This window comes from Caretta caretta, chromosome 18, assembly GCF_965140235.1.
Source record: "Caretta caretta isolate rCarCar2 chromosome 18, rCarCar1.hap1, whole genome shotgun sequence".
Taxonomy (NCBI): domain Eukaryota; kingdom Metazoa; phylum Chordata; order Testudines; family Cheloniidae; genus Caretta; species Caretta caretta.
Genome location: NC_134223.1, coordinates 15,308,556 through 15,328,856, shown reverse-complemented (window position 1 = coordinate 15,328,856; position 20,301 = coordinate 15,308,556). Strand labels below are relative to the sequence as shown.

The following is a 20,301-nucleotide window of genomic DNA, read 5'->3' as shown; positions in this document are numbered from 1 at the left end:
CAAATACACATTCCAAACCAAACCTTTGACAGGGCTGAAACAAATGCAGGTGACTTAATTCCCAGCTATCCACTTTTTTTTTTTTTTTGGGGGGGGGGGGTGCTTGTTTTTAATTTTCGGGTTCAAGGTTGGCCCAAGAAGAATTTGAAAGAAGTCTTGAAAGAAAGATGCTTCTAGGGAGATCCCCAGCTTAATCTGACAACACGAGAAGTTATTTTTGGGAAAAGAAACACGCACACACACAGATTTGCGATCCTTTGGGAAGGAATGCACAAGATAGAAGTATGACTAGCATAACATTCTCAAAGTAGGTCCATTTCTTTAATGGACATGAATTGCATAAGTGTCCCACTGTAAAATAAAACATGCGATGTAATAAATTGTTTTCACTCTTCTGGAACTGGGTCAGCCTTAAGAGAGACTTACTTTAAATGAAGACAGAGAGATCTAACTATCATCGTTTTTGTATTTGGAGCTGAAATCTACTCCAGGCAAGCCTGCTTTTCTACAAAGAAATGGAAGATTTCCTCCATGGTTCACTCAAACCAAAAATATAAATTAAAATAAAAATAAAAATTAAGAAAAAAAACCCAAGCACTTTTCAGGAACCCAAAGATCAACAATAGAAACTGCCCCAGGAAATTTGTAAAACAAGACAGGAAATGAGACAAGTTAAACACAGCACAAGAGCCAGACTCACAGAAGGAAGTTACTCAGGCCCCTCTGGAGGGAAGAGGGCTATGAAAGCCTGATTCAGTTTGGACAGGAATTGACAGCAAGGCAGAGCTAATGCAGCGAAAGATGCTCTCTGTTTAAATGTAAAGCCAGGCTGACTAATGCTCCAGCCCTCAGTCAAAAGGAGAAAGAGGTTCGACAACCACAAAAATGCCAGAAAGCCCTCTGTGAAAACCTGGAATGACTAACCACCTGGTGAACATGAGACAACCCAGACAACCCACATGACATATGCAACACTTTCCCTTGAGGCAACACAGCTGAGTCAACTGCTCTTGTGATGTCAGGATCTTACTAGCTCTTCCTCCTCCCTCGGCTGCGTCTACACTAGCCTTTTTCCTGAGGCCTTCTTCGCACTTGGGACTAGCCCCAATTCAGCTAGCCGTGGACGGCAACCTATGTAGCTGCACACGGTCTGCCCCTGAGTCTAGACAAGGGCAAACTGGAGCTTGCAAAACTGAACTAGTTGGGGCTCACCCCAGTTACAGGTAGGAGCAAGCCTTAAATTGGTACAAACCTCAAGATTTACCCTCCTCATAAATGAGGATAAACCCCAGTTAGTTCTATTGCTTCAAACCGGGGCTTAGCCTCATCTACACTAGAAATGCTACAGTGGCACCAATTGAAGACCCTGAGGCCAGGTCTATACTACAAAGTTAGGTTGACATAAGCCGCCTTGTGTTCATCTAGTTGGTGCACGTGTTTACACTTAAAATGCGACTCCCACTGACACAAGTTCTCCATTATGCCAACATAGTAAGCCCACCTGCCTGAGCGGCGTCCAGCCTGGTCAATGCACTGAGGTTGACCCGGCATAAATGCAGATACTGCGTTCTCCCTCTCGACCCTATCAGTCCTCCAGCAGCTGCCCCATAATGCCCAACGCTGACTGCTACGGTCACAATTGTGAACTCCACTGCTCCGCGGTCACAGAAACCCCCAGGTGTTGCAAAGAATAGTTTTCCCCCTTTCCAAGACACCTAGTGCAGAACATTTCTTGCAGCCCTAGTGATGGAAAGTAGAAGTGCTAAGACCAAGGCTGCCAGGAAAAAACAAACAACAACAACAAAAATGAAATTTACATCTTGCTCAGAAGGGAAATCTGCCAGCTACATATGCTGGTTCAGCCATGCATGCACATAGCCCTCCCTTGCACACACAATCCTCCCTCAATGCACCGATCATAACATCTACCCCCATGACAGCTAGGATCACAAGCAGAAAGCTGGTAGTCATTGATAAGGGGTTGAGGAAAAAGCATCATGTTTTTTACTTCATGCTCATGAGATTCACCACAATGCATAGGAACCGGCACACGGTTTGTGCCCCACTTAAGCCCCCAGGGTTAAAGCCTATAGATAGGCTGCTGCTTGGCTGAATTCGAATTACACAGTTTCAGGAAGTTATGGAGGGGCCAGACAAAAAGGGGGGAGGAGGGGGAGAAGAGGTCAGAAATCAGACCGTTAATTCCTAACGGCAGATGTTGAAATTTGAGACATCAATGCTCTATAACCGTTAAAACACAAAAGTTGTCTATTTTGACACGTGATGTTGACAAAATGAATATCCTTATATCAAACTAAGTTCTCAAACTGCATTTTTATATTTTATTTTTTACTACGCCTAACTGTCAATTTCAATTATAGATGGAAATATTTTGTCAGCTTGTGTGTGGTGAAATCCACGTTTACTGACATTTACCAGTAAAAATCTACTCCTTCCAAGCCTACCTACAGGGAAATTTGGGGTTGAACGTAAGCTGCTAACAAGTTAAAAGCAGAGTTGCCATGTTTTCACAGGTTAGCTGACTCAAGTTAAAATAACTAAGTTAAAAACATACATTATGTCTTTGCTGAAAAAAATACGAATTCTGGCGCTAACAAAAGACCGAAAAACTTACTTTTATTGAGCTGTGATGTGGCAATAATATATGTTTTAAGTCAGCAAGCGCTCATCTGGAGGGAGGAGAAAAAACCGGTCAACCCTTGTTTCAAAAAGTTTAAAAGATTACACCGGCCATAAAAACACCTCCCAGACCATTTTCAAATTTCCTGAAACTAAATCATCAAAAACCACATCATCCACAAACAGACTGAGGCTCAAGAATTAGTTTTCATCTCTATATTATTATAAACTGAGTGAATCTGGATATTGGACCTGGAACTTTGTGGGATGAGCCAAAGACAAACTTCACCCGAAAATAATTGAGGGGTGGGTGTTTGGATTGGACCCTGCTTTAAAAGCAAAAAAACAAAAACTGACAAAGCTTTTTATTTATTTATTTATTTAAAATAGCCCTGTTAATGTCTGGAGACCATGCCGGAATAGCTGGATACTCTAAACGGTTTCCAAGAACCAATGTTATTTAAAAATCTATTTTGCAAAGAAAGTGAACTTGGAAAACAGTATGTATCCAGGTTGAAGTCTTCAAAGCTGCTCAAGGGTGTTTAGATGCCCATTTCCCATTAAAACGGGATTTAAAATCCCACTCTTCTATTTGAACTTGCCTACAAATGGTGGTGTTTGCAGTTTTGTTGCAGCTGTTTGGGTCCCAGGCCATGAGAGAAACAAGGTGAGTGATGGAACATTTTATTGGATCAACTTATTATGGTGCAAGCAACAAGCTTTCGAGCTTCAAAGAGCAGTTCCTCAGGTCCGGAGAAGGTCACCAAAGTGTCCAAGCTAAACACAAGGTGGGACAGATTATAAAGCATAAGGGATTCACACGTGCTGTAGGAGACTATTTAAAATGAAGTGTGGAATGAAGGGTTAGCAGGTAGGAGAGTGTGTTACAAATTGTAATGAGCCATAAAAACAGCATCTGCCCACTTCATTTCACATGGTTTTACCTCACACGGCCTTGTCTCTCACACAAGGCCTACACATGGCTTACACTCAGAACAGAGTTTAAGAGGGACAAACTTTGTGTGCACCCTTCCAGACGTGATTTGCACTAAGATGATAAGTCCCTCTGGGTCTCCCAGTGTAAGTGCTGTCTTGTCGGGCCTGCTCCTTTGAAGAACTAAGCGCATCCTGTAAAGGGCTGAGCACCCTCAGTTCCTGTTGACCTCAACTGGGCAATGAAGGCACTCTTTTGCAGGGCTTTTCTACATCTGAAAGTGAATGTGGATTACGGTAGAGTGTGAATTTAAAGCTCGACAGCTGTTCCTAATAACTCCACATGTGGACACTTATTCCAGAACAAAAATGCCTTGGCCCCACTGGGTTAAGCTCACTGGGAACAAAGTACTCGTTAGGCAATTCTACATATAGAAAAGCCTTTAGGCCTTGTCTAGGCAGAGAAGTTGCACCACCAGAGTCTCGTTTACATGCAAGTTAGGTCAACAGAGCTATGTTAAAAAAAAAAAAAAAAAAACACAAAAACAAAAAAAACCCACACCCCAACCAAGGTAGCTATGCTGACCTAACCCACAGTACAGATGCAGCTATATTGACAGAAGAATGCTTCCGTCAACCTACCTACCATTGCTCAGGGAGGTGAAGTTCCCACACCAACAGAAAAACCCCTTCCCGCGGCGGAGGCTGCATCTACATTTCAGGGTTATGCCAGCATAGCTAGACAACACTGCTAAGATGGCAGAGTCTCTGGAGCGCACACATATTCTACAACCTTCCTTAAGTCAGTGGGAATTCTATTATGCCCACATACGTCCACACACACGTCTTTCCCATCAAATTTCCCCCAGGTCAGTATAGTGCCCAAAATCGCTGGTACTTTCCAAATGAGAAAATAAAATTAATACCCTGCAGACCCCAAGTTACCAGCAACTGCCCATCTCCGAAAAGCCACCAAGTTGGAAAGGGGAGAGCAGAGTGTCAAGAAATTATTCAGGAACCAGCTAAAAGCCAAAGGCAGGAGTGGAAGCATTGAGAACTCCAGTATTGTCAGCCCCAAGCATTCAAAGATTTGTGAGTTGGGCCCCAATAAATAATCATGAGGGTTTTTAAAACAATAAATGCTGGGTTCTTTTTATTTCCTCCCTGTGTTTTGAGTCTTTATGTCACATTTTCTATCTTTCTTCCCACAATCACAAGGGCTTGAAACTCCCCCCCCTCCACACACACAATGAAAGCCGAGATTCTCAAGTAATCGACTCCAGCAGCTGGGGCTTTAATATCAAATATTGCAAGACAAGAGATTAAAAAAAATCCCCATCACGTCAGGTGGCAACACTAATCAGTGTGGGAGAGCAAATAAGCAAGATGTTCGGGAAACAGAAGTCATCGTGAGTCCACAACGCAGAGCCACATGGAGGTCGTGTGTCATAGTTTGGTGTTTAAGACCTCTTGCAAAAAGATTTGTTGATACGGAGATGGAAATAAGCAAACAGTTTAATTCAGTATCATTTAGGGAGGCGTGTGATGTGTGGGTGTCACATTGTTTTAGTATATTAAAGCTTAGTGTTTTAACAAAGCTGGGGCATTGACTGTACAGTAAATGCTGTGTTTGCTTTGAGATGTTTCCGTATATGTAGATTAGTTGTTTCTCTTAATAGTACGGTAATAGCGGTTCTACATAAAAGCATGCATGAATATAAAACATTTCCTAAACCTGATAAGACAAGTCTGCCTCCTTTGCTCTTTCTAGTCTGGTTCAATTCAAATCCCTGTCAGGAGAATAATTATACCAACCCTAGCCTAAAGGGAGTGTGTGAAATAAACACATCCAGCAAAGAGAGTCAGTTTTACATACAGGTAAATATTTTCATTTTCCCAAAGCCATCAGCATCCAGACAGCTAACCACTCCACTGCACATCACTTAAAGCATCCTTTAGGGAACAAGTCTTACAGAACTTAAGGGAAACTTAGAACATTTGGATTGAATTTTTAAACCGGCATCTACTGTTCTATAGCAGGGATAATGCTGCTTTATATTCCACAGGATTTGAAAGTCATTTCTAGAGAACCCTGTTTGTTCTAGACTTATCAATTCTATGGGGCTTTTCCATAAGGGATACCATATACATGTATGCAGAATAATGTATTAGTTTAGGCTGGCAAGTTAGGTACTCATTTAATTTCAACAAAGTCATAGGTATGCTTGGAAGGATTCGAGTTTTATTGATAAACGTTGGTAAACTGATTTCACCCCACACACACAAACCAAGGTTCCATCGATACTCTGCCTATCTGTAAATTTTGAGTAAGCAAAATGTTGTTTGAGAACTTCTTAGAATATAATTTAAGGTTATTTACTTTGTACATTTAGACACGTGATGCTGCTGCTGTGTTTTAATGGTTATAAACCGTTAACTGTTAGAATCTCAACTTCTGTCATTAAGCCATTATGGTCTGACCCCCACCTCTCCACAGTCTGAAACATGTGTGCACACACACACTTCCTGCAACTGTGGAAGTTTAAAATAGTGAAAAGTCAGAAAAAAATGCTTAAAAACATCAATATTTTCCAAAGTTATTTAAAAAGATTGAATTCTGCCAACCCTAGTCCTAGACATCAAGATGCAGAGGGCCCACCAGAGCAGCCCGTCCAACCTTCTGCGTATCACAGGCCACCGACACCCCCTCAGCACCCACACACTAAATCCAAAAACCAGAATATTACAGCCCCCCGGAGACTAGACTATTATGTGCCACAGGCAGAGAATAGGCAGGAGTGAGGTGCACCAAGGCTCGAGGACCCCAGAAGCAGCTGACTATTGTTGACAAAACCGTGGACTGTAGACATGGCCTTAGTCAACCCACAAGAAAAAAATTTTACAAGATGATTTTGAAAGAGCAAGGTGTGGCTTGCAGCCTCCCCATAATCCCCCTGCCCTCTAGTTACTAGTATAGAGGGGGCACTCGAGTTTTTAAACTGTCTCACCTTTCTACCTTTGGCTCAGAGCTGGTCTTGATGACAAACAAGGAAGAACTCCAGTCGTAAGTCCATGCTAGTGCTCCCATTGGTACTAGATCAACGGTGGGAGGAGAATTCGCAGCACTGATTATAGTTCTGTGCGACATCACTACCAAGGTCCTCTGAATCTTGCTCCAGCAGACAGCAGCGAGGGGCTGATAAATGCAGAGTTAAATATGCGCACACCACAACCACCACCACAACCCATGGTCAATTGTTTTAGACATCTTTGGGACAGTCACTAACTCCCAAGAAAGCAGGAAAGGGCAAAAACTATTTTTTTTTAAGTTTTTTACAATTCACAGTCTCAACCCAACCTTAACACTTTGTTGTTCTACAGATCTTCAGTCCCAGATGTCAAAGCGCTCTACAATCTAATCAATTTCATCTCGCAGCCCACCTGAGAGGCAGGAAAGCATTATTCCTCCCCTACCCACCAATTTTGAAGATAGATGGGCAGAGGCACAGAAAAGCAAAGTGACTTGCTGAAGATCAAACAACAAGCCTGTGGCAAAGCCAGGGACAGAACCCAGATCTCCTCATGCTGTGGTTTTACCCCAAGACCATCTTTGAGTCAATTTCCCTTTCCAGCCTACTTTGTTAACAGGATTGAAGGCGCATATGCCACAGCAGGACATTTCCTAGAGGCGAAGACTCTTATAAGGACTAGCACCCTGCACTGGGCCTTTTATTTATACACAGCTAAACCTCTATAACTGCACTCATGCTAATAATCCGCCAAAATCTTTCAGACAACACACAGTCACCCTGTGGAACTCATTGCCACAAGAGGTAACTGAGGCCAAGAGCTTAGCAGGATGCAAAAAAAGGGTTGGATTAAAAAAAGGAGTATTTAAAAACACATCAGTAAGAATAAAAAAGCAAAAGCTAAAAGGGAATTTTAGAAGGGATATAAACGCTCATGCTTCAGGGCAGAAGTCACTCTCTCAGGAACTGGGTCAGGATGGAAATTTCCCTGGGGACAAGTTATCCTAAAACTGCTTACTACAGGGTTCCTTCCACCTTCCTCTGATGCTGAAAGGACTAGCCATGGCTGGAGATGGGATACTGGTCTAACCTGGACCACAGCTCTAATCAGATATCTGTAGAAGCCAGTCTACGGTGGTGCATTAGGGGGCTGCTTCAGATGCCCAGGTGTGCACATATTTCCAACTGCTAGCTGCACCCCGTAACCAGCGGCAGACTTTCCATCAGCCCGGTGACAAGAACTGTACAGATATTTTCCATGTAGTTTTGAAGTAGCTGGTTAGAGTGTACACTCAAAGGGACTTCCCCAGAGAAACACTGCTCAGTTACATGATGAGTCACTCCCAGGCAAAATGCTTCACACTGAACCTTCTCCTCCCTCCCCATCTATATATGGTCAAGAAAAGGGCTGCGTTAAACCCTTCCCCGCTGCCAGTCCACAATGCGTGGCTTAGCAAGGGTGGCGTCCAACAGAATGGGATAAAGGAGGTTAAAACAGGAGTAACGTGATTTAGTCATAATGAGCATCAAATAGCCTTGAAAAAGCAGGAGTCCTATTTGCCTTTTGGTCCTTTAACAGCAGCGATTGCGTTCACGCCAACACTAGACATTTAAATAAATAAATACCCGGCTTTTCTATAGCGCTTTTCATCAGTACATCTCAACATGCCTCTCAAAAGGTGGTCAGTATCTTGATCCTCATTAGAGCCCTGCAAACCAACCTCAACTCGACTCCAAGTGTCGCGTCCAGGCTGGGCTGGCTTTCCTCCTCAGGCCAGCGGGCATGGCTACGTGTCCCACTCCTGTGAGCTGCCACCATCTTGCTGCGCGTGGTCCTGAATGAACATATCTGCCGAGGGATGGCAGCCTCTCTCACCCCGCAGAACACTGCATGGGGCGGGGATGCAGGAGCGGAGCATGCAGCCACGCCAACCCTGGGTGGGTAGAGAGACGACAGTGACTCAGGGTCAGCGGGGAGGGGTCAGGCTCAAAAAACGATATAACCGTCTCAGGCTTGGGTCCGGGTCAGGGCTTTCAAAATAAATAAATAAATAAATAAATAAAAAAAATCAAGCCTGAGCAGACCACTCGTAAAATGAGGATTAATGGGGAAACTGAGGCACAGAGGGGTGAAGCAACTTGCCCAAGGTCACCCAACAGGCCAGTGGCAGAGCTGGGAATAGTACCCAAGTCTCTTAAGACCCAGTAGTCCAGTGCCTCTATCCATCAGGCCATACTCCCTCCCCCTTTTTTCTAGAAGTGAATTGCATCCTTCTCTTAGTGAAAAGATGAGCTCACCCATCAATTGGTTCTCTGCTTCTAATGCACTCGTCACCCTGATAGCTCAGTATCATGTTTCACAAACCTAGCTGCCAGTCTTAGATTAGTCCCTTGGTGGGTTCTTCCCTCTTTTTTTTTTTTTTTTTTTTAAAGTCAGATGCTCTAATGTTTCCTATTGATCATTTCATGTATTTTACATGTGCCTGATCAAAGTCTAGTAGGGTGCCTAACTCCCTTAGGCCCCTTATTATTGAAGGGGTGAACCGGGGAGCAGAGAAGCGTAGGGCGTGCTCCTCAAACCCCTAGTTTGGCTTAGCGTGGGGTGGGAAGCGGGAGGGTTTGGCTGTGAAAACTGCCAGAGCCTTTCAAAAAGGCTCTCAAAACAAGCTGCACATCAGCTGAAAAAAATAAATAAATAAAATAAACCACCACCCTCCTCCTTCCCAGAGATACAGCCAAAAGTACATGAAACAGGAAAAACTGAAGTGAGGGCAACTTGCTGTATAAAGAGCCCAACCCACTCATTTAGGGAAGCCAAGACGAGACAGCAAACAACTGAAAGGGGAGGTTGATCCCCAAGCCAGTGGAGTTCCTCTGGACTGACCAACCACAACTGGAGCCTTGTCTGTTTGGTGGGGAGGTTTTTCCACCATGGAGCTGCACTGCTGCAGCTTATCCCAGTTTGAATCCAGGATAAGCCACTCCAGGTGCCCCCTTTTAAAAAAAAAAAAAACCCCAAAACCCACAGTAGTGCAACACATCTACACTAGGGCTTTGCACGGGTGCAGTTATACTAGTGCAAACATCACCAGGGTGGAGAAGTCTTGAGAATCAAATTTGGTTCATAGTAAACAGCTTGCATAGATTTGGGCAGATTTTTCACACACCTCCTACTTAATTGGAGCACAGAAGTGTTATGGAAAGCTAATACAACTTGCTCTCTTAAGTCACTTGGGCACGTTTGAAAAACACCGCCCTTTGCATTACATGGCAGTTACGGAACTCAGCTCCCTACTCTAGAGATACTTCTCATTTCTCTAGCCCCTTCCACAGAGGGCCTCAAAGTGCTTTACAAACCATAGCAGAGTCAAGCTCACCACTTCACTTTACAGTGGGGAAACTGAGGCACGGGTGGTTAAAGGGTTGCTTTTCAGAGGTTCTGAACTCTCACAGCCTATTGGCTTCAAAATTAAGTTGTACGTGCCCAGCACTTCTGAAAATAATCAAGTGCTTAGGTCTTATCTAAACAGAAAACTTGCACCGAGTTCAATTAAAATTGATTATGTTGCTTTAGTTACATCAGGGCAAACCTCTGCATGGACACTGAAATCAGTTTACCCCACACCAACTTTAGTGACAATGTAAGTAAGAGGCTTACTCAGTCACACAGCAAGTCAGGGGGAGAGCTAGAAAAGCAGAACCCAGGAGTCCTGGCTCCTAATCTCATGTTATCCACTATATAATCATTCTTGGCTTTCTGATTCTCTTGGAAGGTCACCACCGGTTTTTACAAGAAACATTCACATGCCGCCATCGTGGCTTGACACAGTAATGGAGAGCAAGTTTATTTCACTATCAGTCGGGCTTCAGGGGGAAGCAGGCAGTAGGGGAGACCCAGCAGTTCCAGTCTGAGCAACTGCTAACATTGGAGTGGGTGAAGTCACGCGGTTATTGTTCTCTGGCCTCGTAACACCCTCAGGGTTGCGATACAGAAATCAATTACCTATTGCAGTCCCTGGGTTACTTAAGCCGCAAGCCATTAGTAGGTGTACACAGGGCATCCCAAATGCAAAGGAATCCAGGAGCTTCTGCTTTCCTGAGCCAGATAATGCTAGACCATCTTTACCTATGTGGTTCCGGCTAGACACATGGCAGCAACAATCAGTAGCATCCTACAGCCTCTCTTCTTCTGTATGTACGAACGTGCATGTCCACTGCCCTTAAAGGGAGGCTACAAAAATGTCCAAGTCTGAATGGTCTTAAAAGCAAGAATTTTCCACCCACCAATGTGCTTTGCTGAATTCAGTCTTGGAAACTTGCCTACTGAACTCAACCCTTCTACTCTTCTAGCTCCAGCCTCTGGCCGAGCCTCCTACTGCTGGAGCCTTCTCCACTCTAGACCTTGCCATCTGAAACTGGCTCCACTGAGCTCTGGATCAAGCCCTTAGGGCAAAGCCCAGTGAAGGTCTTGCCACCGTCCTCCAATGGGCTTTAGATTAGGCCACAGCTCTCCAGGTCATCTGATATGACCGTGGGTCCCATTCTGCTTCACCCTGCGTCTTGCCCAGCGTGGGTGTGAAATGCTACCTTCTACGCCCTCTTTGCAGCCATCCACATGACCACACAAGGTGCGGGACAATGAGGAATCAGGTCCCTCCGACTCTTACTATCCATCTCTGCTTATTATGTAATTCTGCAAATTGCTAGGGATCTAGCTTGAATGGAAAAGACAGTATGGAAGACAAAATAAAAGCTGCATTGCACTGCACAGTGGTGGACAGGCTACGATACAGTTAACACAACAGAGAGGCTGTTTCTCCGTAGGGATGTTCATAAAGGACCTGTTTCAAAAGCCATTGTTCACCACCCACATGTTCCTGGCTGGTGAAGCCAGAATACTGTGACAGGCAATGGTTTCAGAGACAGATTTTCAGAAACCGACGTGTCCATAAATGTCACTTGTAAGATACAACATAAGGCGGAGTGGTTTCATTTGACATCTGCTTTTACCTTGAGATTAAGGAGGACTAATAGCTTAAGTCTTAGGTCTTCATGGGCTCCTACCACTAAATCCCAAACTTCAGTCCTCTCCCTAAATCATTTGCTCAGTAGAGCCAAGCCGTCTGGACCCCAGCTAAACGCCACATGCATAAAGCAAATGCCCTAAAAGTCAAAAAGGGAATGGGATGCATCGGCCCTTCTGGAGGGCTGCATTTCTCAATTAGGTGAAGCAGGAATAGAAAGGTATTTATACAAAAAGAGCTAAAGAGCACTTCTTCACAGACCCTGTACAAGAACAAGTACAGTCATTCCCCTTAGGCAGTGGGCATAAATATGTAGCTTACGCTAACTGGGCCAGATGCACAGCTGGTGTAAATTGCCGATTTACAATAGCTCAAGATCTGGCCCAGTGTTATGTCTGCTGAGATTCCCACTCACACCTTCAAGGTTCTGCACCTCTTCCCTCCTGCTCTCCTCCTCATTCCCTTTGCTTTGATCACATCTGTCCTTTGTCCCTTTCCCCTCCCACCTGCATGCCTTCTTCCATGTTGCTTCTTCCACATGGAACAGCATCCCTCTGGTTATGCACCAAACCTTTTCCTTCAAATCTCTCCCCCGAAAAGCACGCTTCTGCATTTTCCGTGCAATGCCCACCTTCTTTCAAGTTCAACGGGAGTCTCATGCATTATTTGTGTCTGCTCTACGTCGTGTCTGAATGAGATGAGAGAAGCACATCAGGACAGGACCACATCACCACAGGGCTGTATGCATCGATGGGACCCATAATTAGCAACTTATTAGGGTTTCACATTAGTACATGGGTTGTGCATGCACACATGCAAAATTTCAGTGTGTCATTCTGGGCCCCAGAATTTCCTCACCAAATAACGCAATCTTTTGCGTGAAAATTGATCTTCGTCAGAACTGAATTCTGAGAGCCCGAATCTCTGCTTCAAAAAGAGGACCTTTCCTGTACTGAAGTGGAACCTATTTAAACACCAAAAAGGTTCCTATTTGAAAGTGGCAAAAAGCAGCAGAATTTCAGAGTTATTTTACCTGGAAATTGGAGCAATACAGCTGATCTGAACCAAAATACTTTTTTGTTGTTGTTTTTAAATTAAGTTGTGAATATTTCACTCAGCCCTGCAGTGGAAATAGGAAATTATACTGGAACTAAAGCTACTGAGATGTAACGACAACCTATACACACAGCATTACACAAATATTATCTCACAATTGTATCAATAATGCTCCCTTTTAGGAAAAAAAGTAACACTGATACATAATTACTGCTGTATCCCAACCAAATTAAACCCGTATTTGACAGTGTCCTGTAATGACATCTGTGTGGGCAAACCCACAGCTTCAATAAAGTCCATCCGTGGAGATGTCATTGCAAAAGTAGGCCTAGGTGTATTGCAGTAATTCCCAGAAGCTCCAGCAGAGAGCAGGGCCCCACTCTGCGAGGCACTGTGGAGACACAGCCCAAGAGCCCCTGTTGCAAAGAATTTACCCTTTAAGTAGACAGAGAGAGGCAAAAAGCGGTGAAGTGACATGTTCAAGGAGACGCAGTAGAGCCAGGATTAGAACATCTCCCGACTCCCAGTTCAGCATCGTATCCAGCAGGTCACACTGCCTCTCTAAATCAGGCCTGGGCTCTGCTAAAAACCTGCCTCCAGATGGTCCAGGCTGAACGGAAGAGCACGTAGGGTTAAGTGTAGGGTCCCGACTGAGTCTTGGAGGCCCAGCATGCTTGTGGAAAGGAGTCCTACTGACCACCCTCAGCCAACTTTGGGTCCACACACACCCATGCTCAGTAGGAAAGCCACTCTGCGGGAGACAGCTGTGTGCAGTGCTCACTTCTTTAAAGAAGGCTCTGATCTAAGAAGTGAAGAGTCAGAATCCCATCACTGGCCACCCCTTACCTCCCTGGGGAAACTTGAGATTAAACAACCAGGTCATCAGCTCAAAACTAGCAAATGGCAGAGAATAAGCTAAGGAGTGGGGAGAACCCGCAAGAACAGGCTTTCCGTTTTCAGAGAGTATTTGGACTTAAAGTTTACTAATCAGAATGGCTGCCATTCACACTCCTGGCAAGTCTGGATGGAATTGTCAAACAAACGAAGGCCACATGCTTATGCTTTCTAAGAGGATTGCTAGTTGTACACACGGTTGTGTGACACAGGCAAATAGGAACGGGGATGAGAGTGAGCTCTCTCTCATTTGTGACCTGAGCAAGGACTTATTTCAACTCACATCAAGAGATGGAAAGCGAGTGGACTAAACCACCTGGAGCATCTTTGCACTGACCAGACAGCCACACACTAGAGGGGTGGAAAGAGAAAAAAAAGGGGGGTGGGGTGGAGGAGATGATGATCTCAAGGTTAAGGCACCGGAATGGGATACGGGGAATGAACTCACATTCCCAGGTCTGCCAGACTCCTTTTGCCTGGTGACGATCCAGCACAAGGAGGCCCTGATGCTTGCAGACACTAGCAGCTACTCTAAGAAATGTACCACCACCACTTGTAAATTCTCATTCACACTGAACAGCTGGGTGCTGCTGAGTGCTCAGCCCTTTAAAAAAAAAAAAACAGGTCACTTATTTAGGAGCCTAAACATAGGCACCTGCTTTGGGAAACCCTGGCTCTACCCACACCCCTCCCCCTCGCTCCACTTTATTAATCCTTGCTATTGTAACTCTGGAGCCAGCCATTCAAAATACATAAGGCAGCATCCCATAGTTGGGGTGAACCAGCACTAAAAGCAGCAGTCTTTAAATATCACACATCTACAAGCATTGTAACACAGCTGGCCAGTAGCAGGGCTAGAGCAGACACCTGCAATCTAAAAGTCGTCACATTGCTAGAAATGCAGCAATTTACATGTTTTCCCCTCCCCTCCCATGTTTAATTCCTGCAGCTGGTGGGAAAGCAAAGGAAGCTTTGCCCAGCCCCTCCTAGGCCCCAGTTCAGCAAAGTACTTCAGAATGCCTGTAGTCCCACTGGTGATATTAAAGTTGGGCATGAACTTAAATACTTTCCTGAATCGGAGCTCTTTTCACAGGTGCTGAGAGCCTACCGCTCCCATTTACTTCCACTGGAACAGGCGAGGCTGAGCCCCCCTGGAAAAAAGAAATCAGACCCAAGTTCTTTTCTACCCCAAGTGTTAAGAGTCCTCGTGGCTACACTGATTTCCCGAGTCCCCATAATGGGAATGGTTTCAAAAAGTAGAGATTAGACTAGGTCCTAGGCAAAGCAAAGCCCAAAGCTCTAGCAGGAAAGCAAATTCCACCTGCTTTCCAGAGACTCTGCCCTGCGCTCATATGCTGCACGCTCTGGTTCAGGGTATCACAGGCACTTCCTCCCAGCCCATCACATGCCAAGCCACAGCGCTGATGTGGACAGCCTCTTTCCAACAGTTTTCTTCCCTCCCCCAGATAAAAGCCATGAAGTGACAAGGAAGGGAAGCAGCTAAAAAAAGATGTCCTCTGCGGAGGACGACGACGACGACTGGCTCCGGGAATGCCGCGAACTGCATGGCACGGAGAGATATGCTGACGCACTGGGGCTTGCAAGAGCTGTTTTGCCTCCACATGCACAAAACAACAACAACTGAGAGGATGTGCACACAAACAGGTGCACGGAGGATGTGAAAATAATGAGATTTCCCATGCTTGGGAATCAGCACAGACCTGCGCATCGCTCTCTCCCTGCCATGGGCCAGGAAGTAGCTGTGATGCACCCCGTGACCACTACTACAGTGCCCCCTAGCTGTACGGCCTCACAGGTGTACACACGGCTGGACTCAACATGCCCCTCCCAAATGACTGGCGCCAATATATAAGGCTTCCTGCAATGTGATGGAAGGGTGTCCATCACCCTAGTATCAAGGCAGTGTTCATAGAGAGTTTTAGCTCAAGGAATGACCAGTCCCCATCCGGTTTTAAACCCGAATGTCTAGCAGGCGCCCATGCTCTGAGCAGTAGCTCCCAGGGTAAGATTCTAATGGAGCATTACACGCAAGCGTTTGCACATGGGCATCTCAGACAGGCAGCCCAATGTCTGGCTAATTGTGCCTGCAACACCAAGCTGGAAGCCTTCCAAGCAGCGGCCACGGCTGCCAGCAATGTAGCGAGAACAGCCTGTCCAACAGGACAGCAGAGCATCTATTTCCAGGCCCCCACGAAAGCTGGAAATGGAAAGGCTGCCCCAAAAACGGCAGCTGACGTGGCAGGGGAGGGACAGTGAAAACCTTCCCTTGAGAGCCATTCTAGAAATGGGCAGAGGTTTAGTGGCACAGGCGTGAAACGGTGCACGTGTGCGCCAACACCTGTGGTTACGTGTACATACGCACATGCCTGCTCAACTGTCACGTTAAACTGAGCCACGATGGCCAACACAACAAGATTCGGGACTGCGCTGCTCACCATCACGGCTACCACCTGCAAGAGGTGATTCAGGGAGGGCGCTAAGCTGCGGCGTAAGGGGTCCCAGCTGGTCTCTGGCCAGAAAGGGAGGATGGCTAAAGATGGGGCAGGAGGAAGAGGAGGAGGAGGAGGAGAGTGGTCAGATTCCCAGTATCCCACAAGAGAAGCTTTCCCCTACCGCATGCAGAACACACAGAGAAATAAAATGTCATGGCCACTCCTGCATCCAGATATGCAAAAGGCCCCACACGCTAGTGCCTAGAGAAATATAGCAAAGCCCATTCCATTCCCCCGCCTCCTTCACATTCGCTTGCATTTCCAACAGTCACTGCTTCCCCAGATGTTGATTATGTCGGGGTAAACATGCTAGAAGTCTGGTTACTACTAACTCGTGATGCGGTGAAGGAAACTATCCACACAGTGCTGTCAAAAGCACACAGCAAACAGCCTTCTTGCTAACTTCTCCTGGTTCCAATGATCTCCGGTGTTATCTGTAACAAGGGGAGGTGCAGCTTCTCTTCAAGCTGTCTCTTTAATTTCCTGGGGATACGGTGAAGTGTCCTCGGGGTGGGCTTTGACGGCACGGCTTTGAGTCACACAATGCACATTATCAGTTAACAGGAAACTGGCTCTGAACATACTGTGATGTGTTCAATTTGCCCACTCCCTTTCAGGTGTCACCTGCTTCCACGAGGGATGTTTTGGGGATTGAGGCTGGGGTATAGGATCTGGCAGCGACTGGCAAGGACTTTTGCTCTGCATTTGATGAACACAATCTCTCCAACTGTACCTGCTGTTACTGATCAGATCACACCATGACAAGTCTCACTTGGGAGTTCGGCTTACACATCGGCTGCCGGCTTGCAGCGTCAAGTGGGGAAGAAATTGTAAATGGTTTCCCATGCCCCTGGACTCAAATGGGGAGAGAGGAAAAGCTCTGCAATGGCAGGTCTCATTCTCCCCCTTCCAAGTCACTCAAGCAGTGCCTCAGGGCATTCAGCTGCAACAAGGCGCAATAGCACTGGGGTTCGTGGTGGTGTTCTCCCCGGTGCATCTCACAGACCAGTGCACTTATTTGTGACATCTGCCTGGAGGAAGAAGTTTCAGTGTCCTGGGCCACACAAGACCTGGTTGTTAACAGCCACAGCATGTAAATCCGTCAGCGACATTTCCCATCTTAAGCTCTAAAATTAGAATCTGTGTTTCCACCCATTCACCACATTTGATTAACCCGAAACCCAGGTCAGCCACTTCGCGAGTCACTTGTGTGAACATCACAGCATCTCCTTCACATCACAGGCTTGCACTCAGACTTGAGCTTTCATTTGGCGCCTCGCTAGATCATAGCAGCTGGATGTTTGCACTCAGCAGTGGTGTAAAGACATGGATACGTCCACCTCAAATTCGGTGGAGTCTTAGGACTCTGACATTAGAGGGATTAAAGGTCAGGGAGTGCCGCTCAGCCAGATGGGCTGTTTGGCTGAGGGGTCCCATCTCTGCCTTCACCTGCAGTGCAAACTCCTAACTCATTAGATGAAATCTTGCAGTCTGGTTCTTAGCTGGTGCTAGTCAACATCACTCCACTGGAGTCCTCTACACCAGCCAACAACCTAGCCTGCAGCAGATACGTCTAGTGAGTGCAGTCATGCTATGAAAGGTTTGAGAAAGGTGTAGAGGGGGAAGTGGGGAGACACACCAAGCATTCACACTGAGCAAACAGTTTATTGGGGGACAGGGAGAGGAGGGAAGGAGAGAGAAAGAACAGCTCCCTATGGGCAAGCATCCACATTGTTGAAACCACTAAAGGCACTAATGGACAACCCTATTGTCAGTCTCTGCAGAGAAGACCCAATGGGCCGTGGAGACAGAGCTCATTCTTGTCCCCTAGAGGTGGCCCGTCTAGGTCAGGGTTGAGATGCATCAATGGGGCAGCCTATGCTGTCCCTGTGCTCAAGGTGAGAGGAGGACTTTAGTCCCTATGACCATCCAGCTGGTACTTTTCACATCAGGAGCTCACACAGAACAGGCCACAGGTGGGACAACAGCACGGAGTAAGCAATGAGCACAACTGGACCTTTCATTGGTACTGGAGCAAGTTTTCTCCGTTTCTGGTGAGAGGCTATTCGGACCCCCAGTCTGCATGTACATAAAGCAACGTCCGTGCGCGCAAGCCATCAGGTAGCCAGGGCAGGGTTTTCAGGAGAAGGACCAGCTTCCATCTCAGACAGCCAACTGTCACTGCAACTCTTCCCATGGGATTAGGGCAGAATGCTCCAGAAACGTGGGTGAGGATTATACTGCTGCAGAAGCAGCTCTCCCTCTCTCTAAAAGACATTGCTTTAAGAACATGCATCTTATTACTCCCCCGCCAGACACAACATAGCCCACTCCCTCCATTTAGCTGATTAGCATACAAAGCAGATCTTCTTAGCGCAAACCCAGGTTCTTATCCATGCTCGTGTTCCCAAGCACTGTAGGGCTACATGCAAAGTTTGGATGGAAAGTGACCTAGGAGAAGGATAGGTCCATTGGTATGGTGATAGCTTGGAGGCATGGTAGACCTGGCTTTGTTTCCCTGCTCTCACAAGCTCCTTGCTGTGACTTCAGACAGACTATAAGTGATTTGCCCCAGTTAATAACAGCAATTCCCTACCTCAGAGGGCTGAGAGAAAAACAATGGTTGTGAGGTGCTCAGTTCAAGTGTAGCGTGAATACCCAAGATAAATAGATTGAGAGGCATATAAGTGGATGGTGAGCCAGGGGTCTATTTGTAGACCACTTTTGCAAGTGGAAAAAGGTGTCAAAGATTCATACTGGGATTTTGATACCCTGCTTCTTTCCTCTCCTCACCAAACACACAGAAAGCCTGGACCTGTATAGGCAATATGTAAACTATGGGGACTACAGGCTTCCTGCAGCCCTATAGGAGATCACATTAAATGTGTTTTAAGGATGGATTTCAGAGCCGAGATGCTAATACGACTGGCACGCTGCATACCACCAAGAGAGACACTGCTTGCTAGACTCCAGTACAGACTTTGTATGTCGTCTGTACAATGGATAGACCGTGACCAACAGGAGCAAAAAAATAAAAAAATAAAAAAGAAAGAGCTCAACCCAAGGGAGTTTTGGAGATCTCACAGGAAAAGGCCATGGCTTTGCTTGACTCTAGATTGGCTCTCTGATGAAGGGGAGAAACTGGTCTAATGTAGCCCAGCCCGAACGTATAAAACACGGTATGTCAGTTGAACAGCGTATCATCATCCGCCACCTGTATTAGCAGGAAAAGAATTACAGCTGAGATTTTCAAAGCAGCCTAGAGGATTTAGACCCATCATACTTTAAAATTAATGGAGGGGCAACTAAATCCTCTAAGCCACTTTAAACATATCAACTACCCACAAAAAAGCTGAAGGAATAATTTAGCTGATAAATGTTTACCTCTTCCCGTTAGCAAATTGTCCACAAGTATTTTGTAATTTAAAATTTGATATTCAGAATTACTGACCAAATAAAACCGGTCAACTCTCCAATCTGCAAGTTTCTGTGTTATATTATACACCAAGTAAACTTCATATCCCCAATAGGACTGCATTTTAACCTCAAGCTAAGGTGGAGCTACACAGCTAAGAGACTAAAACAAGCATCTCAATTATTGGGATATTTACCAGCCTGTATGTTACAGATGCTCTTGTTCCCATTGAAATGAAGTTGTGTACACACCTGGCAGAAAGTTGGGGCATTAAAAACCTATAAAACGGCTTGGTTGCCACTTGAGTGACACGTCCCATTGTGGAACAGAAAGTTATTTGTTTAGCTGCCCTGGGTTGCTCTTATGGCGAAATGGACAGCATGTTAACTTACTGAAAAGTAACCACAGTCCAGACCTCTAAAGAAGGTTACAATCCATCCACACCCAGATCAAACCACTAATTTTGGAGTAAAATCTAAGCATGCTCAGTGTCATGTTCTGAGGTGAGGGTCTATGCCTGCAGAGCCCAATTTCACAACGATCTGGCTGCATTTAGCAGATTCAAAATGTGGCTTCAGGAACACTCCATTTCTTATTCCAGCCCACCTCCCCCCCCCCAAGTGAATTTAGTATATGACTTGATACACACTTACTTCATCCACCTGCTCCGATAGAGAGAGAGAGAGAGAGAGTTTCCCCCCTTTCCGGTCAATTTCGCTCACATGCAGCTGCTTTCACAGTTTAAGTTGCTTTGGGTCTAGACTGCTTTTCTAAACTGCATTTGCAAGGACTCTTGA

General features: G+C 45.7%; 1 protein-coding gene across 7 annotated transcripts in view; it reads right to left on the bottom strand.

Moving 5' to 3' along the window:
- The window catches only part of LOC125624525 (tyrosine-protein phosphatase non-receptor type 11), an 83,541-nt gene that overhangs the window by 35,651 nt on the left and 27,589 nt on the right, over nucleotides 1-20,301 (bottom strand). For 2 of the 7 annotated variants that reach the window (XM_048825309.2, XM_075121103.1), the window contains exon 2: nucleotides 8,324-8,536. The exons of 3 other annotated variants lie outside the window; for them this stretch is intronic. In XM_048825309.2, coding sequence (XP_048681266.2) covers nucleotides 8,324-8,536 — 213 coding nt within the window. Of the gene's footprint in view, nucleotides 1-6,581; nucleotides 7,298-8,323; nucleotides 8,537-20,157; nucleotides 20,178-20,301 lie in introns of those variants that run through there. 2 more of the 7 variants (XM_048825314.2, XM_075121102.1) reach the window with 2 other exon arrangements.